The sequence below is a fragment of the Panthera tigris genome, chromosome E2 (genome assembly GCF_018350195.1).
Source record: "Panthera tigris isolate Pti1 chromosome E2, P.tigris_Pti1_mat1.1, whole genome shotgun sequence".
NCBI lineage: Eukaryota > Metazoa > Chordata > Mammalia > Carnivora > Felidae > Panthera > Panthera tigris.
In genome coordinates, this window is record NC_056674.1 from 40,605,859 (window position 1) to 40,622,676 (window position 16,818).

General features: G+C 41.9%; 1 protein-coding gene across 12 annotated transcripts in view; it reads right to left on the reverse strand.

Moving 5' to 3' along the window:
• CDH11 (cadherin 11) overlaps nucleotides 1–16,818 on the reverse strand; it is a 176,381-nt gene that overhangs the window by 64,409 nt on the left and 95,154 nt on the right. For all 12 annotated transcript variants that reach the window (XR_006211756.1, XR_006211757.1, XR_006211761.1 and 9 more), the window contains 3 exons: nucleotides 8,593–8,993; nucleotides 3,525–3,819; nucleotides 529–648 (listed from right to left, as the gene is read on the reverse strand). Coding sequence is in view for 1 of the 12 variants with exons in the window: in XM_042968688.1 (XP_042824622.1) it covers nucleotides 529–648; nucleotides 3,525–3,819; nucleotides 8,593–8,820 (643 nt within the window). In the remaining 11 variants the exon portion in view is untranslated. The remainder of the gene's footprint in view (nucleotides 1–528; nucleotides 649–3,524; nucleotides 3,820–8,592; nucleotides 8,994–16,818) is intronic.

Here is a 16,818-nt window from a genome sequence, read left to right on the forward strand (position 1 = left end):
TACATGTTCAACTTAAATGCATGTTTCTCAAGAATTTATCTTGATGGCCTGCCTGGGTGTCTCGGTTAACCGTCTGACTTCAGCTCAGGTCATGATCTTGCAGTTTGTGGGTTCAGGCCCCGCATAGGGCTCTGTGCTGACAGCTCAGAGCCTGGAGCCTGCTTTTGATTCTGTGTCTCCCTCTCTCTCTGTACCGCCCCCCCCTCGCTCACGCTCTTTATTTCTCTCAAAAATAAACAAACATTAACAACAAAAAAATGTAAGATATGATTTTAAGATAAAAGTTGTATTTTAAGATTATATTTATTATTGTGACATGGTGACATAGAGGCAGAAACAATAATAAATAAGGTTCATTGGATGCTAACCATATCCAGGCACATGCAGGCACAGCGTCTAATCCTCTCAACAATCCTGTAAGGTGGCCTTTCCTGTATTTGAGAAAACTAAGACTCAAATAGGTTTACTGAGCAGGCCTGGACTTCTTATTCACAATGTGTCACAGATCCCAACAACACTGCACAGTACCTGTCTGTGCTTCTACTGAAAAGTAGGGTTGTCCTTCTAGGATGCTGTATACTAACTTCGCGCTGTTTCCATAGGTGGGATCATCTGCATCTGAAGCTGTCACCTGGATTACCGATGTCCCTTAAAAATGAAATAAATCCATTAGCAACACCCCTTCAGCTTTTTGAATTTTATTCTAGTTTATAAAGTTCCATCTTAACTTTAAAAACGGAGAAAAGCCCCATAATTGTTTAACATGCTCTCAGTTTTCAGGGGTTCAGATGTAAAGTAATCTTCCTTCCTCTCTTCCTCTTCTTCCTTCCCTCTTTCCTTCCTTAAAAAAAATTCCCATAGCTTAAAAATGAACTTTCTATATTCATAGTACATCGTGCTCTGCTTAGTAGTTAAAATAACAATATGAACATTAATGCAAAAACATTCTAAGACCCGTGCAACTGAAATGTTCAGTATATCAAATAATTAAATAACAATCTTCCCAAAGAGTAAAATAAAAGATAATTAGTGATGAATTGCTTTTTGTGTAAGGACAGAGTGTATAGTCTTCCATCTGTAGCAGTGCAATAAATACATCATTTTATTGTTGCTTTGCATGTAATAAAATAGCTTCTAATACTGCATTTTAATGAATTTATGGCTATAAATATTGTACAGAATGTTGTTCCCTGATGACATGAGAATTGCATCTTCCCACCTCTAACGGGTCTAGTAGTTATTTAATAGAAACCACCCTTAAGACATCTGTGGGTCTGAAGGAAAGGAAACCAGGGAAATGAAGGAAGACGGGATTCCGTTTCTCCTAGAAAAGCCTCTGTTCTTTGATGGTCACCAGGATTTGAGGGCACAAAACACTGAACTACAGAATGGGGGGAGATGCCCGGGAAGGGAAACGGCAATTAGAGCCTCCCTGCACCAGGTACTTTCGGGGCATGTTCCTTGTGTTCCACCAGCATCCATCCCCTCTGCTCCTCGTTTTGACAGCAATTATATTTTGAGAAACTGGGTGTGAGAGGTAGGAATTTTACAATCCTATTTTGCAAAGTAGATTATTGCCAGAGTCATTAGTCTAACCCCCATCGAGCAACCAACCAAACCCAGGGTCTTTCCTTGACATTTCCAGCAGAGGGGCAAGGTCCTGGGTGGGAGGTGAGGCAGCCCGTTGACACAGCTTCTGACGACCCTTTAATTTACAACTGTCAGTGATTTTTACATGGTATAAAAGGAAATCTTGCTTTTTTTTCCTCATTACATTTCTGTAACTCATTATTTCGTGCAAACAACTTTTCTCAAGCTCTTCCCATAGGACCAGGCACTATTCTAGGCAGTGGACATTTATGAAGGAGAATAGGCCTATCCTGCATCATTCTGACTGAGCTAGGGAAAGCATTACATTGTTATGCTTCCTTTGTTTCTAGAACTGCACTCAGTCCATTATGACTTTTTTGTATTTTACTTAACCCTCGTCACAGTTTACATTATCCTCACTTTACAGATGACAAAATGAGAACTATGTGACAGTTCACCTGGCTCGTCAGGGCCACCGCCATCTGGCTCGTCAGGGCCACTGCCATAACAGCAGCCCGGTACTGTGACACCAGGTTCGACTCTCGGAAGCCGTGATGGAAAGCCTGGGTGTTAGTCCCAAGCATCAAGGAGCTCCCAGAGGTGAGAACAATGTGAATTCTCTGGAATGTTCTTTTTGATGGCAGGCTTTGCCTTCTGGCTCAGTTGCTCATGCTACAGTCCCCTATTTAATGCTTTAGTTTCTGTTGGATTTTTCTCATTAAAATCACTAGGCGATTACCAAAAAACTAAGGGACCGGTCACGGCCAGGGGAGACAGGCAAGAAGTGACTCAGCCCCACCTTCATAAAGTATGAGAAAAGCCCAACTTTATCTGGAGGAGGGAAAAAAAAAAAGGGGGGGTGCTTAAAAAAATCCACATCCTAGGTTCTACATGCAAAGTGGAAAGAGCTTAGGGCCCTAGGGTAACTTCTGCATCTAACTGTTTTGAACAGGTTGTTTCCCATTCTTGGTGCTTGGTTTTCTCATCTGTAAAATGGGCAGTTTGGCCCTGATGATTCTTAAGTTCATTTGCGCTCTAAAATCTCTGATTCATATAATCAGACTCATTCCCTGACCAGAACAGCCATGATCACTGTCTGAAAGACAAACCTTTCTTAATATGAGGCATATTTCTCAAAAGACCACAAATGAATGCATTCTATAAAGCCAGACAAAAGTTGCTGCCAGGAAAAGGTGGCTCGTTGAAGAAATCCTTGAGAGAAGTATCCTTTGACAATGCAGAGTGTCTTCAGGCATGATGAAAGGACATATCCGCTTCTAAATTATCCTAACAGATGGTGGCATAGTGTCCTGATTGTGTATTCTGGAGCCACTTAGTAGCTCAGATGACTTTCGAGAAATTAGTCATCCTGTTCCTGGCTTGGGCTTTCCATCTGCAAAGTATGTCAAATAGGACCTACCTCACTACAAAGATGGGTTATCCCAAAAAAATAAATGCAATAATGTCATGTAAGTCAATTAGTATGATGTCTACATGCAACAAATATTACGATTACTGTTCCTCATTAGACATCAGTGCACACTAGTGACCGGACTACATTGCCTCTAATCCTGCAAGACTAGAAACTATGACTCCATTTTACAGAAAGGGACACTAAGGCGAAAATGGACAGAGCTGGATCCAAGCCGCATAGCTAATGAGCGCCAGAACCAGGATTGCCTGCATCCCGTCAGGTTCTTGCCATTCTGCCACACTTCTTGTGTTTTCGAAGACTAGATATTAAAATCTCAGGTCTATTTTAAATATTTGAAACTTCAACTACACAAATAACACTTTTTTTGGTCATATGCCGTTGAAGATGCGGTATAAATTCTGCTTCTTGATTTGGGAGAATATGGGCAGCAGCCCCCCACCCCACCCCCAACAGGGACACGAGGCCTGTAGATGGAGCAGGTCTCCCCTCATGTACGCACCCACGTTGGACCTCTCAGGCACGTTGGCATGATAGGTCTCATGCAGGAACTCGGGCGGGTTGTCATTAATGTCCTGGACCTTGACGATGAACTCCGACGGTGGCTCCAGCGGCCGGTTGGTGTCCCTGTCCACCGCCTGTGCCATGAGCGTGTACTGGGCTCTCTCTTCCCGGTCCAATGTCTTGGTGGCATGAATGTTCCCTGATTTGTCATCAATCACAAAAATGGTTCCGGCTCCTTCACCTGAGAGAATGTATTTAATGTTCCCATCACCAGAGTCAATATCGGAATGAAGCTAGGGAAAGAGAAACCAAGATTTGTAATTCCATGAGGGATGCCGTGGGGAAACAGAGTCTCATTCATACACCATTTGCCACAGCACGCTGTCCACCCACACCCACACAGACGCCCCCACACACACACACACCATTGAGAGGGAGCTGCTCTGCCCCCATTTTACAAATGAAGAAATGGAATCTTAGAGAAGACAATTGCCTTGGCCAAAGTCACACCGCTGGGAGAGGTGAAGCCAGCATTCAGACCTGAATCCTGAGTTTTTTAAATTCTAAGAGTCATACTTTCCCTCACAAATATACACACATACAAAATATATGCACATATTCACACGAGTATGCACACAAGCAAAATATATACACATATGCACATATATTAAGTTATTTTGAAAGAAACGTAGATGACATAAAAATATAAAAAACAAACATTTATGCCATAAGTAAGTCTTCTCAGTTCTGATTCCCACTCCTTCAGTTTCTCTGCTCAGACACAACAGTTGTTACCAGTTTCCTGTGAATCTAAGATATGGTTTATGCATATGCTAGAATATCTGTACAGATACATAAATGCCCTCATTTGTTTTTATGCAATAAAGTGCCATAGTGCACAAATGGCACTCTGCACCTCTGTTTTCCTATAACAGTAAATTCAGGTGACCTTTTGGACTGCTACATCCACTGGATGCATGCTATCATCTCATTTTAGCTGTCTTCTTCCAAAGGACACTGAGGTTGTTTCTAGGCTTTCGTTACGATAAGCAATTCGTTGATCAGACCTTTCCATAAGACACTCTGTGAGGCACATGAGAGTCTGGGGATGTGGCCTGTCAGGAAGAAGCTCTCATTCTGATCGTAGGCATAAGGTGGGTAGGACGGGTTGATAAATATGAAGCTTCTTAGACTATTGAGAGAACCTTACATATGTTCAGGTTTTCCCCCTCCTTTGACAGAGCCCAGAGAAATGACGGTACTTGCCTAACTCCACACTTCACAGGGCCAGGGCATCGTCCAGTTCTCCTGACTACCCATCCTGTGCCTGGACTCTGCTCTGTGTTTCATAACATGGGATTCACCCAAAGACCACATCTGATTTTCCTGTAGCAATGAATTCCTTACCTTCCCTTGATGTCATCTCAATGTCTGAAGCTTTCATCTTAATTGAAGTACCTCTGCCCTCATTATGCCCTTTGTGAAAAGAGAGAAGCTTTGCTTTTGCCATTCTCGTAGGCTTCAAGGCTAGCCAAGTGGCTAAAAAGCCCTTGGTTCTGCCTACTATGTGAGAAAACCCAGTATACACCAAAAAGCTTTATTCAAATGGCATTGATAATAATATTGATTGATTAGCAATGACATTTTCATACTGATATTATTAGTAATGTCATTTAAATATTATTGTTAACACCAATTTGATTATTGTTAGGAAACCAAAGCCTGGGGAGCTTGTTCAGAATCACAAAGCAAGATAGAACACAGTGCTTTTTAAAGATGTTTGTATTGGTTTCAGTTTCCCAGAAAGTATCTAATTGATTTGCAGCACCTCAGTGAAACACCAGATATTTCGGCTCAGGGGGTACCTGTAGGTACAAATCAGGAAGACCATTTTGATTTTAGTTCACAGTGTTTCTCAGGAAAATTTGAAAAAATATACCTGTCTTCAGAACTTGTTATTCATAACAAGCTACGTGTTGTCATGAAATGATGGTTAATACATTTCTCATGAATAAGGCAGTTTGTGAGTAAAATATGAAGCTATTTTGTGGCTTCTAAAGGATGAACAGAATTGCTCTGATCTTCATACAATTTCCACAGTGAGGGCGGGATCCCTGCCGCCATGCGGCTGGCTTTCTCCCCAACCCCCCAAACAGTTTGCTTTTGTTCGTTTTCTCTGCCTGAGACCTGGCAAAAGTTAGGGGCTCAGTCTTGTGAATGAAAAACAAGGAAATAAATGCTTATTTTAACGGGAGTGGGTTAGAAGGGAAGTTTCTCTGGGCTTTCATGAATTCCATGTGAGCTTGGCAAGTTTCTTAGGGATTAAACAGATTCTAGTTCATGATCAACCAAATCACTGCAAAAGTGTAAACTTATAGCCCTCCTTATCTTTCTCTACTTTGTTTTCGGATTTGAAAGTTAGATATAAATTCCTTCTTTTTCTCTCTCCCACAAAGATGACCTGTACAACTGACAACACTATTTATTAGGTTCTACACAAAAAGCAGTTTGGGAAACCATTCCTTCCTATCAGGGGACCCAGTTGCTGAAGCATACACAGCCAATTCCTAATGCCAAAGACTGCTGGCTTCCCCCTCTGCAGGGCACAGCACGACACAGACTGTGCTTCCTGCAAGAAATCTGAAAGTCCATCGCTTGCCAAATTCTACTTTTTCAGAGCATCATAAAGCACTCAACCTTGAATGTTGTCAAATCAAAGGTCATCTAGTCTATTCCCTCTATTCATGGGGAACTATATATATAGATATCAATATCTAATCTATATCATCTATATCTATATCTATCTATAGTTAGATATATATATATATCTATATATATATCTATCTATATCTATATCTATATATAGATAAAACAAAACAGATAGATAGATTTTATCTATAAAATAAATAGATAGATTTTGTATATCTAGATATAGATATAGATATAGATATAGATATAGATATAGATATAGATATAGATATAGATATATATCTCCACATTATCTCAAAAGGAAGATCCATAGGATCCAGCCCCCCTTTTTTTTTTCTTCTTCCCCTCTCCAATCGGACATCTCACACTCAATCTCAGGTACCAGGATTTCAAAGCCCATTCACTGCTTCCTCTTCTCCATGTTTTGTCCTATGATCCCTTTTAGTGGGCTTGCCAACTGCTTGTTCCACAGAGATAAAGAAATGGCTCTCCAGTTCCTGTCTCTCCTACAATCTTCCACCCTAACGAACACACCATTCTCCACTGAGAAAGTCCTTAAGGCAAAGGTTCTATATTCTCAGAAAAATTTACGCACAGCTCTCCATGGTGTTCAAGCTGCACAGCCCCTGCCATGACTGAAGTCTTGTCTTCCTCTCTGGGCACAGAGCCCATCTCCTCACGTAGGGAATTCACATGCCAATCATTTCCCCGGGTTCCCATTTCCCAAGACTACTTCTATTTTGGGTATAATCTTTCCATTTTGGGGTATACATGAATGAAACTCCTTTGGTACATCTCTTTGAAAAGGCATTTCCCCAACCCTGAACATTACTGAGATGCTACTATGAACCTCTTCCAAATAAGTCAATTACATAAATATGGATTACTGTTCTCATGTTAAAGAACAACTGAAATAACTCAATGGAATATATAAGACTCAGAAATTAGCACCCTCCAGATCTACTCTTGTACTTTTCCCCCTTCACTGGATAACTCCTACTCATTCATCTCTCAGGTTACAAGTTATTATCATGTTCTTTATAAAACCTTCCTTCATCCCTCCCAAACATTACCAGGTAAAAGTATCATCACTTCTGTTGAATTTCTTCATTATTTTAGTTTTAGGTGGGTTTTTTTTTGTTTGTTTGTTTTTGTTTTTTCGTTAGATAAGTTTGCCTTTCTACTAGCCTCCGAACCCTTTGAGGTCAGGGACTATTTTATGCTAGTCTACCGTTTGCTTAGCTCTTTCCCTAAGCATAGTAGGTGTTTATTCTTGTGTAGATGACCACTTATCTCCTTGTAGTTAATGTCACTCTCTTCTCTGAAAGATGGTTGCATGCTTTATCATAAATGATAATGGACAATAATTTTTTTAATGTATTGTGGACTTTCTACTCTTGCACTTTTTTGGAGGGATTACACAGAGAATGCAGAGTCTGAGTACTGCTAGAACTCAATTCATCCAACTGGGTTTTGCCATCCCTAAGCTCAAGTGGATAAAATCTCATCCATTCTGAAGACACATCCATTTGTCTCATCAGATATTTACAAAGGCTTCCCCAAAACTAGGCTTAGTACCAGGACCTCGGGACACAGGACATTGGGCCAGTCCAGTGAGGGAGACTGATGAATAAATAAACATGTGTAATGCAAAAAGGCAAGCTCTCATAAAGAGTGGAGAAGGGCACCAGAGTTGGAGATAGGGTGTAGGCAGAGACATGCCTTCCGTTGGAGAATGGGCCAATAAATGATGGCTAATTAGTAGGCTATTGTGCAGCTATTAAAAATGGAGTTCCATGGTAAAACATTCAGTGGAAAATGTAAGTGTTCTTAACATGGATGACTATTAATTGAAAAATTAAAAAGTCTGAAAGGCTGTTTATTTTTTTTTAATGTTTAGTTTTGAGAGAGAGAGGACAGAGCATGAGCAAGGGAGGGACAGAGAGAGAGGAAGATACAGAATCCAAAGCAGGCTCCAGGCTCTGAGCTGTCAGCACAGAGCCCGATGTGGGGCTTGAATCCAGGAACAGTGAGATCATGACCTGAGCTGAAGTCAGATGTCCAACCGACCGAGCCACCCAGGCGCCCTAAGAGGCAGGCTTCAGGCTCTGAGCTGTCAGCACATAGCCCGATGTGGGGCTCAAACTCGTGAACCATGAGATCATGACCTGAGCTGAAGTCAGATGCTTAACCCACTGAGCCACCCAGGTGCCCCTGAAAGGCTGTTTAAACATTGATTTTATGGTTTTTACTGAAGCGCCATGAGTGTTTTCCCACCTAGAAATTTTCTTTTTTGGCCATACCCTACTATTGGAACAGTGGCGAGAGAGACAAATGCTGCCTAGCAGGAGCCTTACCCTGCCCACGAGCACGGGGTCAGGCCCGGTGTACTCCTCGATCACGAAGAACTGGTTCCAGACCCAGCCTCTCTTGGAGCGCTGCAGCACCTGCCCCTCCTTGCCCTTCTCGTGGTGCCCGTGGAACGAGGGTCGCAAGTGGCTCCGTCGCTCGGTGGTGAAGGCCTGGCTGTGGCACAGCACACCCAGGCACACCAGGGCGGCTTGTAAACAGTAGTGCTCCTTCATTTTTGGTTATGTGGTAGGCACAGGAGAATGCGGCTGTCACCCCTTTCACCAACCCTGTGGCGGCCTGGCTGATGGTGGCCTCCCAGACGTGTCAGGCAGACCTCTCTCGGAATGGAATGTCTCTGCTGGCTGAGCACATCACGGTCAGGGCTGCCCACTTCCCCAGTCGGCTTCTGCGGGCAGAGAGAAAGGTCAGATTAGCTGCGGGCTCCATCCCCAATTCATTTCAATCCCATCCCATAAACGCTGGACCACAGGAGCGCTTCCTTCTGGGTAGTGAGGGGGCAGGCTGAGTAAGAAACAGTCCCTGCTCTCTCTTGCAGCTTGTCACATGGCGGGTGGGATAAACACACAAGGAAATCCCTCAAGGTCTTTATGAGGATGAACATGTGTGCTGTGGAATCCAGCTGCCAGGGTCTCGGTGGCAGTTTTACCACCTACAAACCAGCTCCAGGTTTGGGGTAAACCCCAGCTCTTTGAGCTCTGCTTGCTCATTTATGAAATGGGGATGCTAATCGTACTCACTGCAAGGTTGACACAGGGATTAAATGACTAGTGCCTCTAAATCCCTTAGCACAATGTCTGGTACAAAGCAAGCATTCCATATTTATTTTTTATTATTATTGATCACGGTTATGCTAGGGTATGTTTTCATAATTGGGAAACTTGGGGCATTATGGGAGTCCAGGAGAGGAACATCTAATCCATGGGGATTGAGGGTGGAGACAGCAGAGAGTAGAGGCAGTTGTGGGAGACTCCTGGAGTGCAGGCTGGCTGTGCTCCACCCTCAAGTGAGTTACTGTGATCAGAACGGAGTGGATGGGTTGGCCATGCAGGAGAAACAGTGTGACCCAAAGCCCAGAGCTCTTCATAAGCACAGCATGTCCCAACGCTGGTCAGCATGACTGTGTGGTGTAAGGAAGGAGAAAGGCAGCAATGGAACCTGCCAGAGAAAGGAGGTTGGGGCAGATGCCGAGAAACCACTGATGGTCACTGAAACACTTGCCAATTAAATAATCAATCAAGTTCTCATTGGTGGATCGGTGAATGCTACAGAGTCAATTTAATGAACAAGATTTGCTTTTGTTTGATCAAAGGTCTACCCAAGAAGCTAAAGATCCTTAACCTGGCAGTCTTAAAAAGGATACTTTACAAGCTTTTTCCAGCCAGGAGATGCAAAATACAAGAGCATACCCCACTGACTGATCCAAAGGTCTTGTTCCTGGCACTCAGCAATGGCTCAGCTACTCATGAGTAGAAAGATGAGCCTTCCATCCCTCTTGTGGGTTTCTGACCTATAGTTACTCTGGTCCTTAATTCCCGCCTCGGGTTCCTGGACTTCTTCAGTAGACTTAGTCTTGCTGGTGCTGGAAACTTAATTATTCCCTATGCAACTCCCCTTGCTTGTTCCCCTCCCTAGCGCCCTGCATTTTCTTCTGGACAATCAACCTCTTCCCTTGGTGCACCACCCGCACTCCAGCTGAAACCCTAGCTCCCAGAACCAGGCAATCAATCCCCATTACCACACCCACCACTGAAGGAGGTGAATCACTAAAGATTGTTGGACATGGAGGGTAACACACTGATACTGAAGATGACACTTCATTTCAGCACTGGTGGGTCTAAATGACACTGGTGAGCTTGTTGAGCAGTGTCGAAAAAAAAATCATTTAATTCTTAGCTATCCAGTATGAATGTAGTGGTAGTAGTGGGGAGGGGGGAGCGGGGAGGGGAAGAGAACGGGGAGGGGAAGAGAACAGAAAGGAAGCATCCTGAATCTTGGCATAGTGGAATGTACCTAGATTTGAAGATCAGATAGACCTGGATTGGAATACCACTTCTATATCTTATAATATAGAAGGCCTTGGGCATTTCATTCGGGCACTCTGAGGCTCTGGAGTGGTCTCGTCTCGACAATGTGGATGACAAGAATTGCTGCACACATACGGGGCTGCATACAGAGCAGGGCACACACCGGGTCTCTTCCTCTCCTCCTAGAGTGCCACAATCCAAGCCCACAGGTCTTACTCAGTATAAGGAGGTGTTCTTGCCTTACAGATTGAGATGCCCAGAAAAGGATGGTGAGGTGCTTTCTCTAAGAGACGAACTGAGGAATAAGAGTTACATGGGGGATACCACATGGTATCCGTCTGGTCTTAGCAGTCTAGAAAACAAAGGAATTGGTGGAATTCTAATTTGTTGGAGCAGAACGTTGTCCCTTATGATTGTCTTTGACTTTACCAACCCAAGCTTCTCTGCCTCCTTTGTAATATGGGAAAACATATCTAGGTTTTCAGAAGTCCGTCACTGCCCCCAGTACACGGTATGATGTATTCTGTTAGTCTCTTTTCAAGGAATATGGAGTCCAATATTTGTTGTAGACAGACATTTCAGGGTATGCAAAAGGCTGTGTGGAAGAGAGAGAAAGACTGAAAAGGCAGTGTCATCATTTAACAGCTTCATCCTCAGACTTGGGCATATTAATAATACATCAAATGCTGTTTCTTGCAATCCAAACTGACTGTGTGGAAAAAGCACAGATAGGGACCCAGGAGCAGTTAGATCACAAAATGAGTCAATGTGAAGCAATACAAAGATCCTCGGGCTTAAGTCAGGAAGCCAGATATATCGTCAAGGATCTGCCAGTAGCTTGTCATGGGACCTCATCATTCCCGCATTGGTACACTCTCTCTAAAATGAAGCTGTTGGGTGACATTTTCTACAAATGGCTTCCAGTTTCATATTCATGGTTGGAGCTCCAGTGAGAGATTGTTGGGGATTTCTTCTGATTCATACACCATCTCCTTACTAAACTGGATGCATCTTCATGGTTGGCATTATACTTTATACATGATTATAGGTCCAGTGCCTGCACTTTCGAAAACAAACCATTAATAAAAGCTGAATGTATGATTTGAGCCACATACTTCAAGTAAACTTAACACTGCCACCGTAGAATCTTAAGAAGAAGCAACAGAAAAGACCATATGGTGCAACAAGATCCCTGCCCATTTTACACCATGCCAAGTATTAAGTGTTCATTCACATGGTGATAAATTATTCTTGCATACAAACTGTGAAGTATATTTGAAAGAAAGGGTTTAATTAAAGTTCATATTTCCGCACCTCTTTCTTCTGGCTGCCATTTTGCTGTAAAGCACAATTATTTCTGACACCAGAAGTGTTAAAACTAGATGACAACTTTTTTTCCCTTGATAAAAAAAATTCTAGCTAATGAATTTAAGAGTTTCCACATGACCAATAAACAACAAACCCACTATTGAAAAGATGAAATTATCGATTTTCTTTTCTTGGAAAGAATAGCAAAAACAGCTTGCTTTTAAAAGTAACTCATTGACAGGCACCTGGGTGGCTCAGTCGACTTCGGCTCAGGTCATGATCTTGCAGCCCCACGTTGGGCTCTGTGGCAATAGCTCAGAGGCTGGAGCCTGCTTTGGATTCTGTGTCTCCCTCCCTCTCTGCCCCTTCCCCACTCGTGCTCTGTCTCTCTCTGTCTCTCAAAAATAACTAAACATTAAAGAAAATAATAAAAGACATAAAAGTAACTCATTGAGGGGCGCCTGGGTGGCTCAGTCAGTTATGTGTCTGACTTCAGCTCAGGTCAGGATCTCATGTTTCGTGGGTCTGAGCCCCGCATTGGGCTCTCTACTGTCAGCGCAGAGCCCACATGGGATCCTCTGTCTCCCTCTCTCTCTGCCCCTCCCCCGCTTGTGGATGTGTGTCCTCTCTCTCTAAAATAAATAAATATTTTTTAATTAAAATAAGTAAAAGTAACTCATTAAACCCATTATTTCAAAGTGCTTCTTCAATAAGTAAATGTAATATGTAAAAGTTACTTTAATTATTAGCCTCAGGCATGTATAAGATGAATTTTAAGACATAATTTAAAAAATACATATTCATTTTCAGAATGAAAATTCACTCAGTGAAAGCTTTTTCTAGCTATTGTTCCAAAAACTTTACAAATAGTAATTCAGCCATTTATTTCTACAACAAACTTCTGAATAGGTACTATGAATATTCTTATTATAAAGGATGAGGAAGCTGGGGTTTGGATAAATGAAGCAATTTGTGCGAGGCTACACTTCTGGGAAAGAGCAGAGCTGGGATTTGAACACATGCCATCTGGCTCTGGCGTCCGTGTTCGTAACCAGTGAACAATACTAACCCCTGCCATTTGTTTGTGTCTGAATTCATAAAGAACTGATGTGGCTCCTGTAAGCTAGCGGGCACCTGAAGTAAACCAACATTAGAACGTGGTATATACTAATAATATGACTCTGATGAAAATAGTAATAAAAGTTAATATTTGTACCAGATTATTTTCTGGCTAACACTCTTCTAAGTGCTTTCCACGAGTTGAGTCATGAAATTTTCACAATAACCCTACAAAATAGTACTATTGCCAAGTCCTATTTTATAGGTAAGCAGTCTGAGGCATAGCAAGATTTAGCAACTTGCCCATGGTTACAGAACCAGTAAGTAGAGGGACTGGGACACGAACCCTAGGTATTTGGCTCCAAGGTCTGCATCCTTGTCCCCTATAATCCTGTGCTCCATACTGTCCTTCGGAGAAGGACATACATACACATGCAGGTCATACATACACATGCATCCTGATACACACATAATAGTCTTACAACGAGAACAGTTTAAGTTTTGGTGGCACTGGGGTTGACTAAAATACTAAAACCAAACCCAGAAGAGGAAGATAAAGCATTTTATAGCAGTGACCAAAGTGAAGACGAACAGGAAGTAATTACATCAGTCCATCAACAACACAGTACAACCAGGTCCTTAACACATTACACAAAACTTAATCGTTCCTTTTTATTTTTAAATGCTCTGTGTCAGAATTTCTAAGTATATACGTTTAAAAAGTGTGTTCAAGGAGATTCATTTTTCTTCTTTAAAGAAACACTTCTAAAATCTAGAAATCTGATTGATATATTCAATGGTAGAGAGTTTTCAGGAATCACACATGAAAATTAATAGGAGGCTGCCCTCCTAAGAAGGTCTTGACATTGGTAATAATCAGGGAAATATATCAGTGTTCTAATTGGTTTTAATAAAGACCCCCAAGGCGATTCTCAAACAATCCTTCCATTAAAGCACTTTTTAGCAGTGTGCCAGGATGTCTAAGCATTGGGGTTCCACTAAAACATATAGGAGGACTTTACTTTATGGTGGGAGCATATTGCTCGGAAGGAAAAAATAAATGTTGTTGAAAGTCACAGGAGTAATAACATGACAGGAAAATGGATTTGCAAAACCACCAGCTCTAAGTGGAAGTCTCGCCCCTCTATCTTGAGAGCAGATAGCCCGTCATAAGCTATTGCGCCTTGAGCATAAAACCCTCTTGCTGTGCCTGCTTTTGTCTCCGTAAAAGAAAATGACATATACGGGTGTTTAAGTATATTTGGACTCCTGCTGGAAATTGTTATCGGGTAGAGAAAGAAAGACAGAAGCGCTTAGCAGAAAGCAAGCAGCTTTGGTTTTTCAGCTTTCTCTTCCCCACAGAGCTGGAAGGATCAGACAGGCTGACCTGTTCTTTTCATTTCCAGGGAGCTAATTTACAGTTAAAGACAGGTTATCATTACATTAAGAATATTATCGAGGCCCTCACCAGAACTCAAAACTCCATTCTGCATGTGCAGTGTCCCCTTGCGGGGGAGCTCCGGGGCTCTGCTCTCCACTTCAACAAACACAGCTTTGTAACCAATCGGGTTCTATTATGCAAATTAATTCAAGCATATTTTATTCCCCGTTCAGATCTCATCACTCAGCACTGAGCTGGTCTCTAGTTTCAAATCACAGCACAGGAATTATGCCATGTCTGTGTAACTCACAGAGAATGGCAAGAGGAAATATTGTAAGAACTGTCGAATCATATTTCTTCTTCCCTGATTTCTACACTTGGAGGCAAGCATAAGCTTAAGATAATAATCACTTCTGCTCAGGTGCAAAACACACAGCAAAGACTGCAAAAGGGTCATTTGCTCCATGCTTTAATACCAAATTCACATGTCAAAGTATGCAGCAAATAGGGCCCCTTATCCATGACCTAATGTTCTCTGGGGCGAGTGGAAATTTTAAAACTGCTGCAATGTTTAATTCTGATCCTCCGCTTCTAGAGAAATAGAGAACCACATGAGTGTCAGCTTTGAAAGTGCAAAGATCGCTTACTGCCTGGTGTTGGGCAGACCTGGGTCCAAATCCTGGTTGCATCACTTATGGGCCCCGTAAAATTAGATAATGATAGTAGGGATTATCCTTGACCAGGTGCTTGATTTTTCTAGTGCTGGGCAAGATACTCAGGGCTTGGTACAGACCATTTAATTGTATATTTACCACAACTTGTATGTAAGTATCACCCAAATTTTACCCATAAGGAAAGTCAGGCTCAGAGGGGTTGAGTAAACCCTCAATCACTAGCAAGGCCGCAATTGAAATTCAAGTTTACGTGAGAGCAAAACCCATGCTTTGACTTTACCTGACTCCCAAACTCTGGGAGTCCCTGTTCCTCATCTTAGTATAACGAGACTGCCTGATGCATCTTCAAGGATCATCTTAGCTCCAAGATTGTATTTGATATTGAAAATAATCTGTTACATATGAATTTCATTTATTTTTAAAGTATGTACAATCAGCCTTTGTATTTTCAGGCTTTCATGGCCACAAAGAATCATCGGAATCCAGCTTAAGTTCCCAGACCCCAAACACGTAGAATCATTCTGTGATTATTTACTTTTATCTCTTCAAATAATTAAATAAACTTCCATTAATAAGATGATTAAATACACTGTGTGCAATGAAGGACTTATTATTTGTGTTCTACTCAATCCTTAAGACAGTCTTTTTCTCACTGTGATATTTTAAAATGTTAATCATTAAGATGAATAAAATATATCAACACATACAGGAAGTCATGTCAGCTGTGACATCTCAGACTGTGAATAAACACTGTATATGAATGTGTGGAAAGAGAAAGATCTTATTTTAATTTTTTTTTTTTTTTTTTTTTTGCATGAGCTAAAATACCTGAGGGAAAATTAGGGCAAAAATGGCAATGATAAACAGATGCTCAACATAATGTAACTTCATTTGTGGTATCAAAGGCCTGTATGTAAATTTCCCTTTTGTCTCAGAGCAGTAAATATCTATAAAGCTTTCTTATTTGTCAGTTCCTTCATTCAGCAGTAACGTGTCACAGTGCCAGGCCTGGGTTGGACATGAGGGATCCGTAGACTGCTTGTGTGTCTCTGATCTGTAGACAGTACCCGAACAACAGTGAGACAGTCGTCTAAGGAGATGGATAATGGTGTAATGGGATCAGTGCAAACAGGACTTGTGTTCACAAGCACCAAGGAATTGGGAAGCACATGTCTGCTGATGATCATTCCATCATTACTGTCCACTCCATATCATTCCAGTCTTCTAGTGCTTATCCATTCTATCTTCTTCCAAGTAAACACCTATCTCTACAGCCTCTAACATCTGAAGTCTCCATGCCCATCTTGAGTCATGGCTGATTGAAATGCTTCTAGTTTGGTGATAACCGACCAGTGAGTGGTCTTAAATTGACCACTGATTGTTTTAACCTGTAATCTGTGTAATCTGTGTAATCTGGCTCAAAAGGACAAGCTGGGTGAATCAGATTCACTTGGGAACTTGAATGAAAGAAAACAGGAACCACGTCTCAGTTAGTAAGAGAATAAAACAGGAAGGTGATGGGCTGCTGGGGGCGAGGGGGGCGGGGCAGATGGACTAGCCTTTGTCTGTGGCCAAAGTTTTGGTGAAATCAAAGTTATGAGAAAGCCAGTTAGTAACCAAATAGAAAGAAACATGGTCTCTGGTCCCCACACCATGTAAATGACACAAGCATGGCCCTGTTCTCTGAAAATCTAGCAATTAAGGACCGCTGCTGTCCTTAATAAAAAGTTAGGTGGTTCTTCTGATAAAGGGTGAAGTACTGTA